The sequence below is a fragment of the Puntigrus tetrazona genome, chromosome 20 (genome assembly GCF_018831695.1).
Source record: "Puntigrus tetrazona isolate hp1 chromosome 20, ASM1883169v1, whole genome shotgun sequence".
NCBI lineage: Eukaryota > Metazoa > Chordata > Actinopteri > Cypriniformes > Cyprinidae > Puntigrus > Puntigrus tetrazona.
In genome coordinates this window covers 13327038-13348249 of record NC_056718.1, presented here as the reverse complement: position 1 = coordinate 13348249, position 21212 = coordinate 13327038, and the positions used below count along the sequence as shown (strand labels likewise).

The following is a 21212-nucleotide window of genomic DNA, read 5'->3' as shown; positions in this document are numbered from 1 at the left end:
TACAGTAAACAATTTCGGCTAGTTAATAATTTAGTTCAATGTGCAAGAAGAAAGACTGAAATAGTATTTTCTACTTATTTGAAAGTCTTTTCTTGCAGTGTATTAAATGTCCTGAGTGTGAAAGCCTGTGTAAAATGTGTGAGAAAGCCTGAAAATAGAGAGCCTGTAGAACATTTCACAACATCTCACAAGAGGAAGAGAGCAAAATAAGGGCTTATTACCTCCCCAACCCTCTAGACTACGTAGTCATATAAGAACAAAGGCCTTGTAGAGGCAAGTACCCATAAGCACACATATGGTTTATCTTTTCAGTCCCATGTAATTCAACTCTGTAGTTCAGTCATTATTAATGGCCTGTTCCTGGTAGAGATTCTTTTGGAATGTAGAAGGTTCACACAGAGGCTGAATTGGGGCTCTGTTTTTGTTGGAACCCATAGCATGAAGTATAAAAACTGATTACATAACAGGGTTGAATAATGACTACCACACTGCTCGTCTGGCCCCTTGCTGCCGAGACCCACATTAACTCTCTCTTATCAGAAGAACAGCACACATGCTCTTTCTCTCTCTCGCACACACCCTCACCCTCTCACAACAGCCTAGTTAAAATACGTTGGTTTGCTTCAGAGGAGTCTGCTGCCCATAGAATCAGCCATGATTTTATATTCCTTATACGAGTGCCTGGATTTTAAAAGCTTTTTGTTTTTGATTTGTTTACTGCTGCTGCTTATAGATTTGATAAGACATAAAAATCCAGCAAATTTTCCACCAGGACCCTGGCGGTTACCCATCCTAGGAAATGTCTTCTCTGATGTAAATTTTAGAACTGTAGACCAGGTGAGGCACTCATGAATTTATTTCACCACTGAAATAATTGCTGTTTAATAACGTTAATATGCTTCTTTATTAGGAATTTATCTAATTTGTATATTTCCAGCTGATTGAGAAGTATGGGAACATCTTCAGTGTCAGAAATGGAAGTGATAAAATAGTGTATGTGTCTGGGTTTAAAATGGTCAAGGATGTTTTGATCACTCAAGGGGAAACCTTAACTGACCGCCCTGTTTCACCTTTATTTGACACACTTTACAAAGGCAGAGGTAAGAGACTATTAGGCAAAGACCATAGGAAACGCATTACACAACAGCTGCTGTATACTGTATATGGAATGAAAGTAGCAGGATAATTGACTCAATAGATGCATTTTATTAATGCTAATTATTTTGCGTAAAGAAAAACATCCTCACTGATTGTACAGCAGGTCTAAACAAAATTTTCTTCTATTGTCATTGACGCCGACCCCTAACCGAGAAAGGATTGTCCTTTAACAATGGCTACTCGTGGAGGAAACAACAGCAGTTTTCCATGAGTCACCTGAAAAACTTTGGAGAGGGGAGGAAGACTTTAGAAGAACATATTCAACGAGAGTGCTACTTCCTGTGTGGAGCCTTTAAAGAAGAGCAGGGTAGGAAGCCAACTACAGTTTTTTATTGGATCTATGCTTCATGAGGAACCTTTAACATCTATGGAACCTTTCCAATAGGCAAAGGGACTTTTCATAGTGGAAATTAATTTTTTTGATTTTTGGCATATACTTTAATCTAATAACAACACCATTCTTTTAAGAAATGTTCACTTCTCTAAGGCATCACTGTACAAAATCTTTGTTTTGATAGTCTTTCTTTAACATGTACACTTTAATTTAATATCTTACAGTTTATCATTTAAAACTTTTTTTTAAGTATCTTATACAAAGCTACTCATGATTCTGTTATTGTTTTGACCTTGTCATGCAGGCTGCCCATTTAACCCTCTGGTCAAAATCAACAATGCAGTGGCTAATGTTATTGGTAGCCTGGTGTTCGGCCATCGATATGAGTATAATGATGTTGATTTCCAGAAGCGTCTACAAATGAGTGCAGAGTCAGTGTTTCTTACAGGATCTGTGTGGAACCAGGTAGCATCCATTGAAAATACCACATTTAAAAGAGCACTTAAAATGTTTCCCATATTATAACATATTAGTGAGCGATTTTGTTTTAAAGAAATAGGATGAAAAATGAAAATTGAAAATTCTGTTATCATTTACTCACCCTCAAGTAGTTCCAAACCTGTATGGATTTCTTTGTTCTGCCGAACACTGTCTTAAAATATCTTAACTACTCCTTTAAAATTACAAGTACAAAACACATGGAGATTACTCATCATCTTAACAAAGCTTTCATGTTTTTTTTTTTTTTTTTTTTTTTTTTTTTTTTTTAAAGCTGTATGATGCCTTTCCGGGTATAATGAAATGGTTGCCAGGACCTCATCAGACAATAATCTCAAACTATCAAGAGTTAGCAAATTTCCTCAAAAAAAAGGTTGAGCAACACACAGAAGACTGGGACAGAAACAATTCCAGAGATTATATTGATGCCTACCTGACAGAAACAGAGAAGGTAAAGCAACATAATTCAGAGCTCTGCATCAACAACAGACGATGTACCCAAGAATATGACTGAATGAATTGGATTCTTTAACAATTGCTACGTTTTCTTGTCCTTGTGATTCATGTCTGGCCTTAGAGGAAGAATGATCCCGAGGCCGGGTTTAACATTGCCAGTCTGGTGTGGTGCATGGTAGACTTGTTTGAGGGTGGAACTGAGACAACAACCAACACACTCCGATGGGCTCTGCTTTACATGATCAAGTACCCTGATATTCAAGGTACAATTATATTACATACTTAACACCAGCAGAAAAATGGATAAGACAACTTTACTACTTATTGTGCATTGTTGTATCTTGACAATATTCTCAAATAATTTCCTTAACTAGAGAAGGTCAGAGCAGAGATTGACCAGGTGATTGGCTCCCGTCCACCTACTATGTCCGATAAAGCAAACATGCATTACACCAATGCTTTTTTTCATGAGGTTCTCAGAAAAGCAAACCTTGTGCCTCTAAATATGGCTAGAACTGCAAGAAAGGACACAACTCTGGGAGGCTATTTTATACCAAAGGTAAAAAAAAATTAGATTGAGTTTGTTTAACGTTTTTATTTATTTATATATATACTTTTATTATTATTATTACAACAACTTCCTGTATTGTTCTAAGGGGACTGTGATCATCACTAATCTGACATCAGTGCTTTATGACAAACATGAATGGGAAGCACCGGACACCTTTAACCCTGGACACTTTCTCGACTCTGAAGGCCGGTTCTGCAGGAGAAATGCCTTCTTTGCCTTCTCAGCAGGTACTTCCATTGCCTAATTGTAAATCATTTTTAAACTATACCTGTAAAACAAATGACTAAAAAAATATGTATTTCAGCCTAGTAATTCAACTGTGATGGATTGACAGGTAAAAGGCAGTGTCCAGGAGAGCACCTGGCTCACATGGAGCTGTTTATCTTACTTACCATCCTCTTGCAGACCTTCATTTTCAGCCCCCCTCTTGGTGAGGAGCCCAGTCTGGAGAGCCAGGTGGGCTTCACACAAGCCCCTTTGCCATACAAGCTCTGTGCTCATCTCAGATAAAGGGAGCCAAATTTTGCCAAGGACGAGTGTATGCAGTGCTTCAGTGATGCAGTGTAAGCAGTATAGCAAGATTTATGCTAAAATATGCTCAGTGTTCACGTATATCTAAACCTACAGTAAAATCATGTGCACACAACGTCTCTGCAACTACTCCCGATTTCTCTCAACATGGCAACAAAAGGGTTGTCATGGGAAACAAAGTAAGTGGAGTCAAGCAATGCGCTCTCAATAAACAAAATTCCAGAGAGTCTCCTGTTTTCCAGCAGTTTCCTCCATTACATAGATTATGGTCTGTATCGGGATGTGTTCTCAAATGTGCTCTGGCCTTAAACATTTTCAATCACTCTACACATGGGAAGATTTGATTCTGTCTGAAAATAAAACATTTGTTAGAATGTGGGGACCTTTAATAGAACCTCTGTTTAGCTCTTTATGCTTTATTACTTTCCTTCCTTATTTTAAAACCTTATGAATATGTGCCTGCCAGACTCTTATTACTTCTAATGATAATGGCTAGGTGTTTTATCCTTCTTAGCGTGTGTGCTCCGTTTACATTATTATATTATGTTTAATATTTTATTGGGTTAAAAACGCAAATATATGTGTTTAAGCAAATGTATGTCAAATACATTTTTTTATGTAAGAGACTTTTTTCAAAACATTAAATGAATTTTTTTTTTAAACCTATACATGTAACCTTTTCCCTGAGTGATCATTAGTGCAATTGGCACAGTTGGTACAAAAAAGATTGTTTAAAAAGACACTAATATACACTTCATGTACTTTTAATAGAACAAACATGTACTTTTTAAAGTGATAATATGTATGTTTAAGGTACTGATATGTAAAGGGTAAATATTATACAGAAATACACTCTTTTGTGCCTTTGATCAGTGCCCCAGTGAAAGCTTTGTATGGAAAGTGTTTTGGCCATATCAGGTTACACCAGTCTTATCCTCTATTCAAATATGCTATCCGGTTTCTGAAATGAGTAAAGCAGTATGCTATTAACTCACCATTTTACACTTCGGTGAAGTATCGGTCAATGAACTTAACCTCCTAAACTTGCAGCATGAACAGAACCACAGACAAAGCCTTCATGAATTTTGCACTGACAGCGTTTGTCCACTGTTTACACTGCAAACTTACGGATTCAAAAGAATTTAATCATTAACACCTTGACAAATATCAAACTCGGTTAAATAAATCTGCAAGGCATAAACTCCAATAGTCCACCTCACTGCATGGTTCTCGCGATAACTTAAATTGAGGAACAACTCCCATTAACGTCGATGAACACCTAACCTGACACACATATGACAGACATTTCTCACACAAGAGTAATCTACTCCGTCACAATCTTGTGTAAATCCATTTAACAGTCCATTTCTGTTAAAGCATTACAGCTACTGAGCCAGATGTGAGGGGAGGGGCAGGCTGAACACATGGACAAAGGCTGCCTGTTCAACATACATTCTGCAAACTACACATTATCCTTCTTTGCCTGTCATGGCGTTTACTGCAGTTCTCGAGATTCTTGATTTTAAGGGACTACTGCTTTTCATGGTGGCTTTTCTCTTGGTGGCAGACTACGTGAAGAACAGAAACCCACCAAATTTCCCACCAAGCCCTTTCTCTCTTCCATTCCTAGGAAATGTCTTCAACATTGACTCCAAGGAGCCACATATATATCTGACAAAGGTGAGCAGACAATATTGACACTTCTGCATTGATAGGACCGGACTATTAAAATCCAAGGGGAAGAAAGTAAACCAAAAAAAACTAAGCTGTGAGATAAGAGACTGAATGATAATGAATATTGCTTTTACTTATATATACACACACTTAATTGTATATAAAGATGTAGAACCTCATTACAATGGTTTAAACGGTGCATTTATTTTAGATCATGCTTGCTTTTTGCTGACAAAATAAATTAATGAACCAATTATTTGCATTAGTTCAAAATCACATGCTTCAAGCTTCTGAAATGTTGTTTTCTCTCACAGCTAGGACATGCCTACAACAACATATTCAGTCTGCGATTAGGAAGAGACAAAGTCATCTTTATCACTGGTTATAAACTAGTGAAAGAGGCCCTGGTGACTCAAGCTGAAAACTTTGTGGATCGGCCCTACAGTCCAGTGCTGTCGCGAGTCTATTCGGGCAATGGTAGATCAAATGGTTATGACCTATGAAAAGGGTTCAGGAAAAAGCATTGTTTATTGTAAATCTGGAGAAGCAAACTAGGGTTAAGTCATTTGGATCTGTTTTTTACTTCTAAAAAAGTGTCACATATGGTTTAGACTGTTTGGTAAAAGGCTACAAAAAATGTCTTACCTAAAACTAATAATAATAAAAAAAAAAATAACATAATATATTTAGACTAGACTATCTTCTGAAGCTTACGTACATACAAATGTTTTAGTATCCTATGGAACATGATTATGCACTGATTATTTGTGTGCGGGCAGCTGGACTCTTCTTCAGTAATGGTGAAATGTGGAAGAAGCAACGGCGCTTTGCTATGTCAGCACTGAGGAACTTTGGATTGGGAAAGAAAACAATGGAGCTGGCCATCTGTGAAGAGAGCCGCTTCTTGCTAGATGAGATTGACAATCAGAAAGGTACACAGTACCGGGTTTGCATGTATATAAGAATCAAATTAAGGTAAACAACAGGACTCATTTAGTTTTTGTCCTTCTCAGGAGCTGCTTTTAACCCAGGAATCCTGCTCAACAATGCTGTTTCCAATATCATCTGTCAACTGGTGTTCGGCCAGAGATTTGATTATGCAGACCACCAATTCAGGACAATGCTAAAATATATATCTAAAAATATTCAAATAGAAGGTTCCATTTGGGGCCAGGTAATTATTATTTTTTCTTTCTGATAATTGTCCTTTATGTCATATAGTTGTGTTTGGAGATATTTTACTACTTTAAATAAACTCTGGGAAAAGAATGATTAAGCAAGAAGACTTTTTTGTGAAGTCTGTAAAATAAATAGATAAAAATAGAAATAGTTCACTCAAAATCTGCTCACCCCCAGCTCATCTTAGATGTAGAGGAACTTGTTTCTTCATCAGAATAGATTTGGAGATATTTAGCAGTACTCACATGAATGGGAGCCTTCAGAAGGATCCATTGGTGAGCAACTGATGCCAAATTTCTCCAAATCTGTTCTGAAGAAACAATACATTTTCATCTTTGGGTGAACTATTTCTTTCAAATATCTATTCATAATTAATTCTGGTCATGCAGCACCAGCGCAGACACCCAAGTAAATAAAAACGTTTTTCCTTCAGCTCTATGAAGCATTTCCAGCCATTATGAAGCATCTTCCTGGGGCGCACAACGACATGTTCAGTAACTACAAATTATTGCAAGCCTTCGTTAAAGACGTTGTTGTCAAACACAAGGCCGAACTAAATCCCTCAGAGCCTCGGGACTACATCGACAGCTTCCTAATTGAAATGATCCAGGTAATGCAACTATTAAAATTACAGGAGCCACTTTCACTCGCATTTATTTGTAAGCATACAGCATCTTTACTTTAAATTGAACTTCTTCCATCCCTGAACAGAAGCCACACGAAACAACAGATGGTTTTGATGAAGGGAACATTGTTCCATGTGTTCTAGACCTGTTTCTAGCCGGGACCGAAACTACATACACTACATTGTGTTGGGGTCTTATATACCTCATCACTTATCCAGAAGTACAAGGTGAAAAACACTCTTAAAAAAAATTCTACGCATAATACATAGATAACTGACTTTTAATTTGAATTTGTGTTTTTAACTGTAGAAAAGGTCCAGGAGGAGATAGACAGAGTGATTGGACGCTCAAGAGAGCCGAGTACAGCCGACAAGGCCAACATGCCCTACACTGAAGCTGTCCTTCATGAGATCCTCAGATTTGGAGACGTTGTACCAATGAATGGCTTGCGGGTGGCTGACAAAGACACAACCATCGGCGAGTGCTTCATCCCAAAGGTGAGAAATAATAAAAAAAACATTACTTCCAAAAGAGATCATTTGGATTATTGATAAAAATGGTTCCCTTTGAAAGGGATATTTGGAATGGTATGTCACAATATAAAGTCTAACTTTTCCTATTTTATTGTTTTAACCAGGGAACAGCAATTCTACCCATACTGCACTCTGTTCTCTTTGATGAGAACGAATGGGAGACACCCCACAAGTTTAATCCTGGACACTTTTTAGACAAGGAGGGCAAGTTTGTGAGGCGGGATGCATTCATGCCCTTTTCTGCAGGTAAACTGAAAACAGAAGTACAAAAAGAAACTTTATTATGAATCAATTACACAACCATTCAAAGATTTGTAGTCTGTAAGGTTTTTTGTAAAAACAAAACCTTTTTCAAAAATAATGCATTAAATTAATAATTTAAGACTTTTATAAAGTTCTTTTAACTCTCTGTACATAAAGAAAAAAAAAATTACATTTTCCACAAAAATATTAAGCAGCATATCATCCAAATTAGAATGATTTTTTATGGATAATGTGAAAGTTAAAGACTGAAGTAATGAATGCTTAAATTAGTCATTATTATATATATGCACATCTACTTCCTCTGTCTCTCTCACAGGAAAGAGGGTCTGTTTGGGGGAGCAGCTCGCTAGAACGGAACTCTTCCTCTTCTTTGTCATTTTATTCAGAAAATTTAGATTTTCAGCCGCAGAGGGTGAGAAACTCAACCTTGATGGAGTGATAGGAGTAACGCGCACCCCACACCCCTTCAAGATCCATGCTACGACACGCTGAACAACCCATAGCATATTTACAATGGCAGTTCTTTTATAAAAATAAATCCACATTACAAAAATATGTATAATACACATATTAATTAATTTGACATCGTGTCTATTTAACATGTCTAAGAAAACAGATCAGGGGAGATTATGGCCTTTCTTTTGCAGACTCGCTTCTTGTTTGATTAACGGGTGGACAGAATACATCTTAAGTTCCCACATCAAACCTGCAAAAACCTGCCTAGTTTACAAAAGCTAATAGTGTTGGATGAACATTGCCCTAGAGGGAAAAAAAGGGAGAGAAAAGGTCGACTAGTTAAAAATTATAGAATCAGCTACCTGTTAGCACTGATTTGAATGGGGTAAATGGAGATAAAGTTCAAGTTATTAAGGTTGCAGATAATGATATTAGTCAGCAAACATACGCAACATTTTTATGTAATAATAAACAATGTTGAAATCCATACTGACACGTCGCCCAATTTGCTTGTGTTACATTTTTTTGTGCCCTCTCAAAGGCTGAGGAAATATTGCCTTCTCCATTTGTATTGGCTGGATTTCAAATTTGTATACAAGCATTTTAGTGTGTATTCAAGAAAAATGCTACTCATGCATAATGTAAAATGTGTTTTTTTGTTTTCATATGCTTAATTTACTTCAATTAAACGAAATCTGAGATATTTAAAAACTGTTTAAAACGGTCCGTGACACGCAATTGGAAATGTTTAAATTAGTCGCCATCTAGTGGTGAGACTTGAGTAAAGATTCATTACAACGCAAGAAGGGGGTATTGCAAAACAGTGTTTATTCGTCACATGTAAATGAAGGCTGCAAGTGCTCTTTAACTCCAAATATTACTCTACCATATGAATCCAGTCTTATTATTTATCATCTCTCACAAACAATGACAGTGCTCATAAAATTGAGTACACAAATTTAAGAGTTCTTCCTTGAAACACACCATACATGATATCAGCAGTTCAAAAAAAACCATTATAATTTACCCATCACAGGCCAAAAACGTCCAGTCAAATAAAACACAAGAAAAGACAAATCAGAAACGCAATGATTAACCTTACCATTTAAAACGGAATTAATAGTACTGTATCTTCCAACAAAAACAGTGTGTGTTTTATTTGAAACGCAAAAGCTAGTCTATCAGCAGAGAGCTCAGTCGGGTCAACCTAAGCAGGAGCGGATTTTCACAATACAGCAAAAGCCATTTCACAATGCAGCTATGCTTTACAAGTCACGCATGTATATATGTATAAAGAGCGGCGTACAACACATTCAAAGCCGTCACAGCGGTATGCTATGGCCTGCTATAATTCTGTGCTGGTGTTCAAATCCTGATACTTGAGGTCTTCACACAGACAGGAAACATTAAGTGAATAAAAAAGGCCCTTCTGCTTGTTAAAAGAGCATGCAAGAGTCCTATCACAGTCAACTGAATATAAAATACCATAACCGACTGAATGAAGCACCTGGATTCAGACTTAATCAATCAGAGTGATTATATGCATGTCTGTTTAATGTATACTTTAATGTAGTTTCAATGCATGTTGTTGCTGTTTGAGAAAGTCAATGTAGTGGGAACAAACTAAGAACTTTGGTGTCCAGCACCAAATACAGTGTCATCCTGATCGACGGATTTTGATTGGCTAGGGCAAAATGTGTAGTCTGCATATACTTTCAATGTTTTATATAACATACCTGCCGCAATTACAAATATATCCCACGGCTGCATAGTGTATCGTTGGAAGTCATTTCAAGCAAAAGCATGCATGCTGCCAATACAGGGCGCATCAAATGCATTTCTTCCCTCACAATCGGAGTGAGCCTGACAAAAGACTGACCTGTGACCGTTAGTATGGATGCTGGTTCAGAAGTGACCCTGCTGCAGACTGTTACAGGTGCTTGTTTAGTACTGAAAGTGAAAAAGACTGCTACTGTACATAATCGTGTGCTGACTGAGTAACGTTCATGAGAGTTCTGCCCCTTATGTACATTATTATACATGTGTAACCGTAGAGAGTGATCACATGGGGACACGCTAATGTTCATCATGGCATGCTTGTCCCCTTGTTTAGAAGTGTACTTAAGGTCACTTGAGTGTACATGTGAGGGAAAGGAGAAGAGCAGGGAGCTGGGAGGTTACTTGGAAGAAGTGGCAGGCACGTTGATGGACATGGTGCGCCGCGCGTTGGTCACCTGACGTTGCTGAGCCAGGAAGGACTGACCGGGCGGCACTAGAGAGTTGGATCGCCCACTAAGCCGTGACTCGATTGCCATCTTCTGGAAGCTCAAACTCTGTGTTTTGCGCAATTTGACAAAAGAAAAAAGTCAGAAGAGTCAGAAAGCTAATTACTGCAGAGTTTTTGATATTTCGAAACATCTATTTCAATTTAAACAATCAAAGACTGGGAAAATTAATTGGCATTACTTAAAGGGATAGTTTACCCAAAAATGAATCATGTCATCACTTTCCCACCTTTTATTTATTTCAAACCTGTAAAAGTTTTGTTGAACACAAAAAAAAAATCTTGGTAACCTAATAGGTGATGGTAACCAAAAACTCGCTAAGAAGGTAATGTAAATTATGACAATTTTTGTTTTTGTGTAAACTGTCCCTTTAGATGAATAAAAAAAAAAACACATACATGCATAATTTAATTTGAATTGCATCACCTACATTGAAATATACAAACAAAATAATTGATTACAGAATCTTAAAAATATATGAATAACAGAATTTTTAATTTACACTGTACTTTGTAAACTATTGATTCCAGTCACTCTACCTTATTATACCAAGCCGTCACAATTAACTTCTCCTCATATTCCCTCAGTTTGGCCTGCTCACATTCCCGCTGAGTAAAGAAGAGAAGATGAGAACAGACATGAGTGAAAAGAGAAAGAAACACCCAAAAAAACTCAATCTGCGAGCGAGAAAGTCAATCTAAATTTGCTAGATTTAAATAACAGAAGAGAGGCCTGTTTTTACCTCCAGAGCAATGATCTTCTTCTCTTTGTCAGAGAGCTGCGCTTTCAGTGACTGAATCTCTGCTGAGGCTGGATTTAGCTTGGGATCCAGAGCTCGAATCACCTTAGAAATGCACGATATGATGTATAATCATTGGAATATATGAGTAATAACTCTCTGGTTTAATAAGACATGTAAAAGAGCTTAACAGTATGCAGAATATATTAGCTCTCAATTGTACATGATTCAATAACATGATTTTAGAGAAGGTAATGTAAGTACATCTCGGGCTTTCTCCAGGTACATCTTGTATCGATCCTCCATTGCTCTCATGTCCTCATCTTTCTTCTTCAGTGCTGCAACCAGCTCATCCATCTTCACACCTGAAAGTGACAATTTTGTTTGACAAAGAGGATCATAACGTCACTCTAGATCATAGACACCAAAGTTTACAGTTGGACACAAAGTTGATGGTTTGAGTGTGTCTTTATCCAAGGTTATGAAAAGCTATGTGGGATGAAATATAAGGTCAGGTTGAAAGTTAAAGGCTAACTGGTTTGAGTAGCATCTGGCTGGAGGTCCTCCAACAACTCTTTCTTCTTCATGATTTCATCTTGGGCTTCATTCAGTTGCACCCTGGAAAAAAAAAGAATCATCTATGTCAGAAAGTGCATTGGATGCACAAACATAACTAAAACAATTTGAATTTGATTAAACATCTGAACGTACATGTGAGCATCCAGTTTCCTCTTCAGATGAGACTGTATGAAACCAATCACACAATGTGACTTTTTAATAAAAAGTACTAATTTCAGATTAGATCATTTAGCAAAGAATATGCTCATGTATCACTGCAAAAAAAAAACAACCCCAAAACCAAGTGGCCTAAAAACTTACATCTTCAGGTTTGGCTCCTTGTGTCTGCAAGGCCTTCTGCAGATCCTCTACCTGCTGCTGGAGTTCACTGATTCTTTCTCTGTTTAACCTTAATACAGATAAAACAACACATTCATATGTAGAAAAGCTACTGTATAGTTCTGTACGGTTGTATTTGTTGTATTATGTAAATCTGTACCTGTTCTCAGTGTCCAGTTGGCTGCGTCCACGCCGGGTCTCCTCCAGCTGCTCCAGGAGCTCAGTTATGCGTTCGTTCTCTGACTCCTCCTGCTGCAGCCGCAGCATCTTGTTCTCATGCTGCAGACGAATGAACTTCTCCCTGGAGAAGCAGAAATGCACATCAACATATACAAAATACATGTATTTATACTACAATAATAGCTAAGATGTATGTAAAGATGTATGCGAATCACAAAAGGCATTGCGTTTAGAATACTAGTCTTGATTTTCACCTTCTGTTTGAAGTGTGATATTAAAAACAGTAATCAACCATATCCTTCTTCACTCATTATCTGATCAGACTACCAAATATTAAGACATTTCTGCACAAAATGAATTAGAACTTTCCACTCAAAGACAAAAATCCTAAAAAACAACAACAAAAAACCTTTTATCACAGTTTCCACAAAACTATTACACAGCACAACTCTTTTCAACATAATAAATAAAATAATGATAAGATGTGTTACTTGACCACCAAATGTAGTATAATGTATCATAATGATCTCTGAAGGATCATATGACACTTAAGACTAGAGTAAAGGATGTAAAAAAAAAAAAAAAACTATTTTAACCTAACAGGAATAAATGGCATTTTACTGCACTATATGCTTTGCTTTCTATATATACCCACTTCATACCTGTACTCAATGGGCAACATCTCTGCTGCCAGGTTATCATGGCTTGGACTTCCTGTTTGGTACTTTCCTGTGAAGTGTGAAATAAGCGCACATACAAGTTATAACACCATCTCCTATACTACAGTAAATTTTCAATTTGAGTTTACCGAGTTGTGAAGTGACCCAGACCGATCACTTGAGCTAGGCTCAAGGCTGCACTGTGATTGACTCAGAATATGAAAGTACTTCCTCTGAACTAGCAGATTTGCTTGAATTTAATTTTGATTATCAAATCGCTGGAGCTCTCAGCAGGGCCCGCCCGCACTGATTCTTGTCTGTGAGCAGCAGTCTTCATTCAAATGCAATCTTTTCCACACGGCACCATCTCCAGGTGCGGTATCGGCAAACATACCTGCTTGTAATAGCTGGTCCTGTTGGGCCTGAGTGCATCGCAGCTCTTCATTAGTCTCTCTGAGAGTGTCCCGCTCGATGCTGATCCTCTGATGAATCACACACAAACAAAACGATCACAAAGTTCTGGCATACGTGTGAGTAACTCCAAGTGAATAAGTCTGTCTACCTCTTTCTCTTTTTGTAAAGCATCGTATTTCTCCTGAAATTTCTTCATCTCGAAAGCCAGGTTATCAGCCCTACGGGACTCATCAGACAGTTTCTTGTGGAGCTCCTGTCCCTGAAGTTTCAAAAAACAGTGTTTATCTTTTACCTCATCTTTCACTTACCACCTTTCTCATAATTCCTAAAAATAAACCTGTTAGTGCATTTTTACCTGTCTTTTGTATGTCTCTAACTGAGCCCTTGCAGCATTGGCTTTGCGTAGCTCCTCTTCAAGGCTGACCGTGTTGTGCATGTAGGTCATATTCTTCTCCTCCAGAACTTTCACTTGCCGTCTGAGGTCACTTAGATCTTCTAACTTCTTCCTGTACGTCTCAACAGAGGCCTCTAGCTTGACTGCCCTGTCAGAGCAGCTCCTGAACAAAGGAAATCAATCATAAAGACTTCCTAAAACACCCATAGAGTATACTGGCTAAAGCTACTGACCCAGCACACACCTTAATATGTCTAATTCGTCTTTAAGCGATCGCGACTCTTCAGCCAGGCTGGTCAGTTCATCGTTACGATTCTGAAGCTCCACTAGTTGTTTCTCCAGCTCTTCACAGTGGATGCGGTAGTCATCTTTAGCTGCCTCAAGCCTGGTCATTACACACACGCACACACCTTCATTATTTACATATGCATTTGCATGCTATTTCAAACTGACACGTTCTACCACGATCTACTTATGCGTCCACAACAATATTTTGAACATCAGCAAGTTCATATCAAGCAAGTTGCAGGCAATACTTGGCCAGTTACGCTGTGTCTACCTGAAGTTCTCCTCCTGAAGCTGCTCTAGCTGTAGTTGTAGCTGGCTGTGCTTTCTTCCTGATGGCGTGCTGGGGTCATCAAAAGTGTCAAGCTGACTGGCCCGATCAGTCAATAGGTCATTTTCTGCCAGGAGGCTGTTCCTTTCCTCCTGTAGAATTGTCACCTGTTTAAATGGCAAAAAGGTCAAACATCAAGGCTTTCTGGAAAAGCTGATGTTTACTATGTTAAGACATGTACAGTAAGACATCTACAGTACACAAGTGTATAACGTACACAACTGTTTAAAGATTTGGGGTCAGTATCTTATGCCCACCGAAGCTGCATTTAATTGATCAAAAATACAGTTAAAAAAATGCAGAATTATTACAATTTAAAAGTACAATTTTTGTTTTTTATTTTAATATATATTGTAATTTATTTTTGTGATGGCAAAAATTTATTTTTAACAGCCATTGATCAAAGCATTCGCATAACATCACAAAACATTTGAATATTCTGATAAACACTTCTTAATAATAACTTACATATTTTTGTACATATGATACATTTTTACATTTAAAATACATTTACTGTCACTTTTGATCAATTTAATGCCTCTTTGCTGAATAAATTAATTACTTTTTTTGAAAAATCTTGCTGACTTCAAACTCTTGAATGTAACATTTTATATTTAATTTGCAATTTAAATGAAACAAATCCACTGTTAATGTTAAGCATGTTAAACCCCAACGGCAAATGCATTTTATTCTTTACTTTTGCAGTGTGTGCCAATATATTACCCAATCATTTCAGCAATGAACCCATGAGCTCTTTTTCCCCCACACAAAACGCCCAGTTTTCAGTGGTTAGATTGGTTAGTTGGCAACGCAGTGTTTAGTTTTAGTTTGGCTAGGTTGCCATGCATTTGTTCAGACTTACCTCTCATAGGTCATGGATACTTTTACAACTCAATCTGTCAAGAATCAGCAACACATGAATTTCTAACCCATTTATTTACACAGGAAAATTAACAGCAGTTCAAATCCCACAAGTGACCTTTAAATGTGCTATATTTACCACTATTTCCAAAAGTGCAATATATTAACTAAAAACTAAATAAAATACTGTACATGACAGATTATTTCTTTGTAAAGCTAAAAACACATCAGCCTCTGCAGAAACAAACAAAAAGTACCTGCACTCAAAGGCAAAATCTGTTCATCCATGAAGGTGAATGAACAGAACGGCAGAAATGAGAAATGCTGTTCACTGACACTTACAGGCTGCAAACACAGCCACTAAAACAAATGCTGTCTCTGGATTTCTTTGACCAGTGTTTTTTCTGAGCAGCTACTGTATATATTCTCTGCACCTGTGCATATTCATATCTAAAACAAGTAATAATAATAATAAAAATATATATTAATAATAAATCACTATTTATGTGCCATTTGGTTTCAATGCATGAACAATATTTCCCACAATCTTACTTAAGGCCGTCACAAAAGTATCAATACTTGTCAAGCAGCTTTATAGCGGAATTGAGTTTATTAACTGATTTTCTACAATGACGCGCTTACTGAACTGAATTAAAACTCAACTGAATTGGCTAATGACACTGCTTTTAGTAGAGCTGCTTCATAACCGATCAATTTTAACACTTATTTTCTTGTTTATTTCTGTAAGGTCTTTTGAAAAGCGAATTCTATAACTTGTGACTTGACTTTTTCTAATATATTCCTAATATATTGAAACTGCAATCTCACCTGCATGTCGAGCTCCTGACAGCGCTGTGCCAACTCTTCTTTCTCTGCCACCACTTCAGTCAGATCCTCCAAGGCTTTCTTTAACTATTACAAAACAGCACCATTGAACAATACTACAAGATACTACATTTAACAAAAATATCAACAATTACATATCAACATACCAAACATGTTATATGTCTGTATTTCTTACCTGTTGGTCAACATCTCCAGGATGTTCTGTTCCTAACTGAGACACGGCCTCTTTGCTCATAAGCTGCAATCAACACAAAAAGCTTTGAATTTTGTTTTAAGAAAATTTACTTATGACCACTTAAAAACACCTGAATAGAATGAATCTGACCTCCTGTATAGCAGTCATCACCACATGCTGTACAGATTCCTCCAAAGTCATGATAATCTGGATGTACTCTGAACAACAAAACAATATCACAAAATTAAAATGAAATACGTATGCATCGCCAGGAAAATGGCACTAAATTAAGATAGGATTGGGTGAACTATTCATTTAAGCACCTTGTTTCCTGTCACATTTGACTGCACACCCCAGGATGAGCTGCAGGAGGCGTCCCAGCTCTACTTGATCAGACTGCTCTACCACACGCATCAGATCAGGCAGAGGGAAATCTGTGATCTGCTGGGTCAAAACCTGAACGAAACGTGATCAGAACACATAGCCGTTATTAGAACGAATCCGTTTCGGCGTGGTTATTGTATCTAACAAATTGAGAAAAACGGCAGGCATTAACACAGTTATATAATTAACCGCCCAACATGTGACCGCATGCACGGATTTAAAATGCTTTGCGTCAGAGGAAAGGCGAACTCATAGTTAAAAGTCTGACTGATGACATCTGAAAACAGTGCGTCACCTACCTCATTATAATAATCCACAATCATCTGCAGGATCTTTTTGAGATTGTTCATCTGTGAAAATGGAGAGAAACAGACTTCAGCTTTGACTAACACATTATATTTGGCATGCTCTCAAAATTAGATTTAAGCACCAAGGCGTAAAAGAAAATTAAGTCTACCTTGAGTCTCACATTATCTCCAACATCCTCTTTAATGCGGGCTAGCCAGCTCTCATTGAACCATGAAGGATCTCTGTAATTGAAATATATCGATCAGTGCAGCACAGACTTATCTAATTCAGACACTTTTAGATGCCTTCATTTAAATCAGTTGGCAAAATCCAATCAAATGTTTTGTTCTTATTCTAAAAAGCCTTCCTTTTATAATGTTTTATCATAAAAATATGCAATCAGAACAATGTCACGGTTTAACGTTCTCCTGACGCTCTGATAACAATATATACATTTCACTAAAATTCAATGTTTATTCAACAAACAATAATGTGTTACAGGTAATGTGACTCTGAGGACTACCCACAACCCACTGCAAGTCATAAAATATTCACACACTGACAAGCTGAGATATAAATCTGTAATGCTGACCTGGAAAAAAAAAAAAAAAAACTAATCTGATTTAGTAGAACAAGGAGGGGAACAAAAAAATGGGGGCAAGTGAGAAATGTAAAACAGTTGAGAGCATGAAAGAATGACTCAAAGAAACACTGCAGATCAACTGGCAGCGCACTAGCAACACTGAAGTCACGGGTAATGAAATAAATACAATGAAAGCTATGTGAGCGGTGTTGGATAATAGCATGCCAGTGAATAAATGTCAAGTAAATGTAAGCACACTCACATCTGATGCAGAGCCTGAGACATGGCGGCCCCTGAGGTCAGGTCCTGCACTGTCTTACACGGGGCCGCAGTTTTGAAGGTTTGCAGCTGAGGTACATACAAGAAAACACATGTATACTGTACCATAATAAACAATGATAAGCTACAAGATCATACATGACAACAGGGATTCACACTTAACCACGTGGTTCCTTACATGTATATATACCTTATATGTAAGTATATTTAGGCTACTTGAGATATTGTTAATATATATATATATATATATATATATATATATATATATATATATATATATATATATATATATATATATATATATATATATATATATAGACTACCCGTAATTAATCGTTTTACATCAGATTTGTTATTTTCCTATCAGCTTGTCAATCCACATTTGGCAAACCCTGCATTACTACAGGTTTTTCGAAATCACTACGGGTGCAGCATGATATTTAATAGAAAATTTCTTCAGGTTTTGTACGTTTAAGTTTTGTCACCCAGTCTGCTGTGATAAAGCATGGAGCACCCTCACCGACGAAAAATGCAGTTAGCGCGAACAAAATGCACCATCATTTTGTTAAAGTATACATTTAGTCATGATCTTATTTTTTTATTAGCTCCAGGGACTTTTATAACCTATGTAGCATAATTGCACACATTTAGGCGCGCAGTTAATGTATGAGACATCGCTACAGAAATCATATCTCGGGATACTAGCAAACAAATGCTTTGAAGTATTTCAAATGTGCCATGTTTCAGGTTACCGGTCCAAACAGGGACATGCAATTCATCGCAGCAGAATGAATGGCATGCATTATACAGACACCGCAGCTTTAGAGCATACGATCCAGAAAGACAGTTTTATTTAGCATCTTTTTTTGAAAACTATTCAGAAGGGGCCTTGGCGTAAACGCAATGTAAACACAGCCGTGGCTCAGAGCCAAATACAGAGAATCGCGAGCACGCGCCGCAGTCAAACATCAAAACGCCGTAACATTAAACTAAGAAAGGAAATATCTGATTGCATAAGACAAATTCCATAAATACTCCAACTTAGCTAACCAGATTAGACGACTAAATCGGATGAGGATAGAGTTGGCCGTGAATGTTGGGGTTGTGTACATGTCTAACAGCAGTCCGAGTCTGTTTTTATGATTTTTGTATATATTGGCGTCGCGTGTTGGACGGATGCCGCTTGGAAAAACAACGCGTTTTTAACGTTGTAATGATGCACCGCAGACGTTTGAATTTGAAGAGCGAGCGCACATATTTAAATTCTTATTTCCGGTATTTTTGGACCACGGTGCCCGAAGTAAACGACTACCTGCGACAGGTAACGCTACAGTCAAAGCGCTGATCGCAGAGAGATACACGATTCCTGATTCCAGTGACCTTTCGCGCTAAACTAAAAGATAGGATCTTACCCAAATAATCAGGCTCTCGCACAGCACCGTTTTATTTAAATCCATATCTCCTCTGTGCTATCGGGCAAATATTTCCGTCCACCTGTCAACAATGCGCTTCCCCTTCCCACCTGCGAGTGTGTTTGCTTAGCGCTCACCGGCGCTACGTTCACGTCTATCGGGTCTACGCACTAATTGATACGTAGAGGCTTCGTGAATGTCCGCCGCGGACGCAGCGCGCGCTGCGTTGACAAGGATTGGGGGATTGACGAGATCAAGAGCGCAACAGCAAGAAATAAAACACCAATGGCGGATTGAGTTCGGGACACCGTGCAGCCAATCAAAAGAGAGATCCGAGGAGCCCGTCAGAGCGGAGAACGCGGATCACGTGGTGTGATCGTTTGGTTTCCACGCTATGGGAAACGAATTCGGGCACTTGACAATGTAAATGTGAAATAGCCTACAATGCGCTTCAGATTTATCATCATAGGCTAGATTCACTTAAATAAGCCCTTTTTTTGGCTTTGAAAATATTAAGCCTGGAAGGATATATTTAAGCGTAAATAACCTCTCTGTTAAGATGTAGGTTAACAAAGTAGGGTTTCAATCTGAAATATAGCCTACTGTATTGGTTATCCAAATAATGAGCAGCTATATCACCATAATGATCATCTTTGACCAGGTAGCCTATTATAATGATTATCATATCAGCCAGAAACCATACAATCTTGTCCCAATAAATGTATTACAATTTTTCCTAGTTTATATTTAGCCTCCCTCGCAATCCCATTCACCTTTATGTATATATGCTTTATGATCAACAAGAGGTTTTTTTTTATTATTTCTACTGCCAATTATATACGAGTATAACTCTAGCTACAGTAATGGTACAGAATAAAGATGACCAAACCTTCAAATTAACTAAGTTTTAAAAAAAATAGAATTGAGAAAAAAAATGCAAATTAAAATAAGGATGTACATACTTTAGATTTACACTGATTAATGTTTTCTGTTTTTAAACATTAACGTCTGTCGAGCTTTTTATTACCTTTTTGTAATAAAAACACAAGATAAGATCGTGATGTGAAGTCACATGCATTTACCCAGTATGGGATGAGCACATGTGGGAATATTTCATATTTACAAAATAAGAGACACATTAGTGGCCTTGTTGCAAACAAGTGTATAATATATAAATAGATAATAACAGATAGAAATAGAAATAAACTGCATAAAGTTTAGATAAACTTTTATTTACTCCATTTATAATTTTACATGTAATTTTTGGTAATGTTAAAACAAAAGCTCATTGCCAATTAGAGAAAAGCCTAAATGATTTATTTCTGTTTCATCTTCAACATGTTAACCACATGGGACAGCATAACTGGTCGCAGTATACCTTGATTGACACGACACTGGACTTTAAACCACGGCAGCCTCCAGATTCTCATTTGGGCCATGGGTCTTTAACCCACCCCTGTGCCATCAAGGTCCCGTGTGGATCAACAGTTGCTATTTTTAGCCACAGCGACCTTGTGGTTTAGACAAAAATGAGAAAGGTAAATATTAGCTTGGGAAATTTTTAGCAAATTTTTAGCTCCACACTCTCAGAAATAAAGGTAGAAAAGCTGTCAATGGGGCGGTACCTTTTCACACTTTTGTACCTGTTAAAAGTACTAACATGTACCTTTAAGGTATTAAAATGGACCCTTTACTGCAGGTGCAAATATGAACCTTTTGAAAAGGAACTACCCCAGTGACCGCTTCTGTACCTTTATTTCTGACAGTGCAGGGCGAACGTACTGATATGGAACTAATTTGGAAGTGAGGCAAATAAGTTACAAAAACTGCTTTATCAATAAAGAATACTGATAGATATAAGAAACTTAACCAACACGTGATACACTCTATTTAAGGGTCAACGTGTGATATATTAAACCT

At 37.4% G+C, this 21212-nt stretch overlaps 3 protein-coding genes across 3 annotated transcripts; 2 read left to right on the top strand and 1 right to left on the bottom strand.

Moving 5' to 3' along the window:
* Window positions 1-564: 564 nt before the first annotated feature.
* Window positions 565-5100, top strand: LOC122324694 (cytochrome P450 2J2). The gene is made up of 9 exons (XM_043219303.1): window positions 565-837; window positions 938-1100; window positions 1316-1465; window positions 1797-1957; window positions 2265-2441; window positions 2568-2709; window positions 2821-3005; window positions 3103-3244; window positions 3352-5100. Exons 1-9 carry the CDS (start codon window positions 655-657, stop codon window positions 3525-3527), a joined length of 1479 nt encoding a protein of 492 aa, XP_043075238.1. The 5' UTR covers window positions 565-654; the 3' UTR covers window positions 3528-5100.
* On the top strand, window positions 5036-8767 carry LOC122324693 (cytochrome P450 2J2). Its single transcript, XM_043219302.1, has 9 exons — window positions 5036-5228; window positions 5537-5699; window positions 6002-6154; window positions 6236-6396; window positions 6835-7011; window positions 7113-7254; window positions 7337-7524; window positions 7665-7806; window positions 8141-8767. The coding sequence occupies exons 1-9, from the start codon at window positions 5037-5039 to the stop codon at window positions 8314-8316; spliced, it is 1494 nt and encodes a 497-aa protein (XP_043075237.1). The 5' UTR covers window position 5036; the 3' UTR covers window positions 8317-8767.
* A 324-nt stretch (window positions 8768-9091) lies between these two features.
* On the bottom strand, window positions 9092-19518 carry hook1 (hook microtubule-tethering protein 1). The gene is made up of 22 exons (XM_043219301.1): window positions 19293-19518; window positions 17864-17949; window positions 17188-17260; window positions 17030-17080; window positions 16670-16802; window positions 16497-16564; window positions 16347-16409; window positions 16154-16237; window positions 14408-14571; window positions 14093-14233; window positions 13810-14011; window positions 13603-13713; window positions 13435-13522; window positions 13044-13110; window positions 12362-12502; window positions 12184-12271; window positions 12016-12047; window positions 11840-11922; window positions 11569-11669; window positions 11308-11409; window positions 11105-11173; window positions 9092-10613 (listed from the first exon to the last, which is right to left on the bottom strand). The coding sequence occupies exons 1-22, from the start codon at window positions 19335-19337 to the stop codon at window positions 10458-10460; spliced, it is 2148 nt and encodes a 715-aa protein (XP_043075236.1). The 5' UTR covers window positions 19338-19518; the 3' UTR covers window positions 9092-10457.
* Window positions 19519-21212: the final 1694 nt, after the last annotated feature.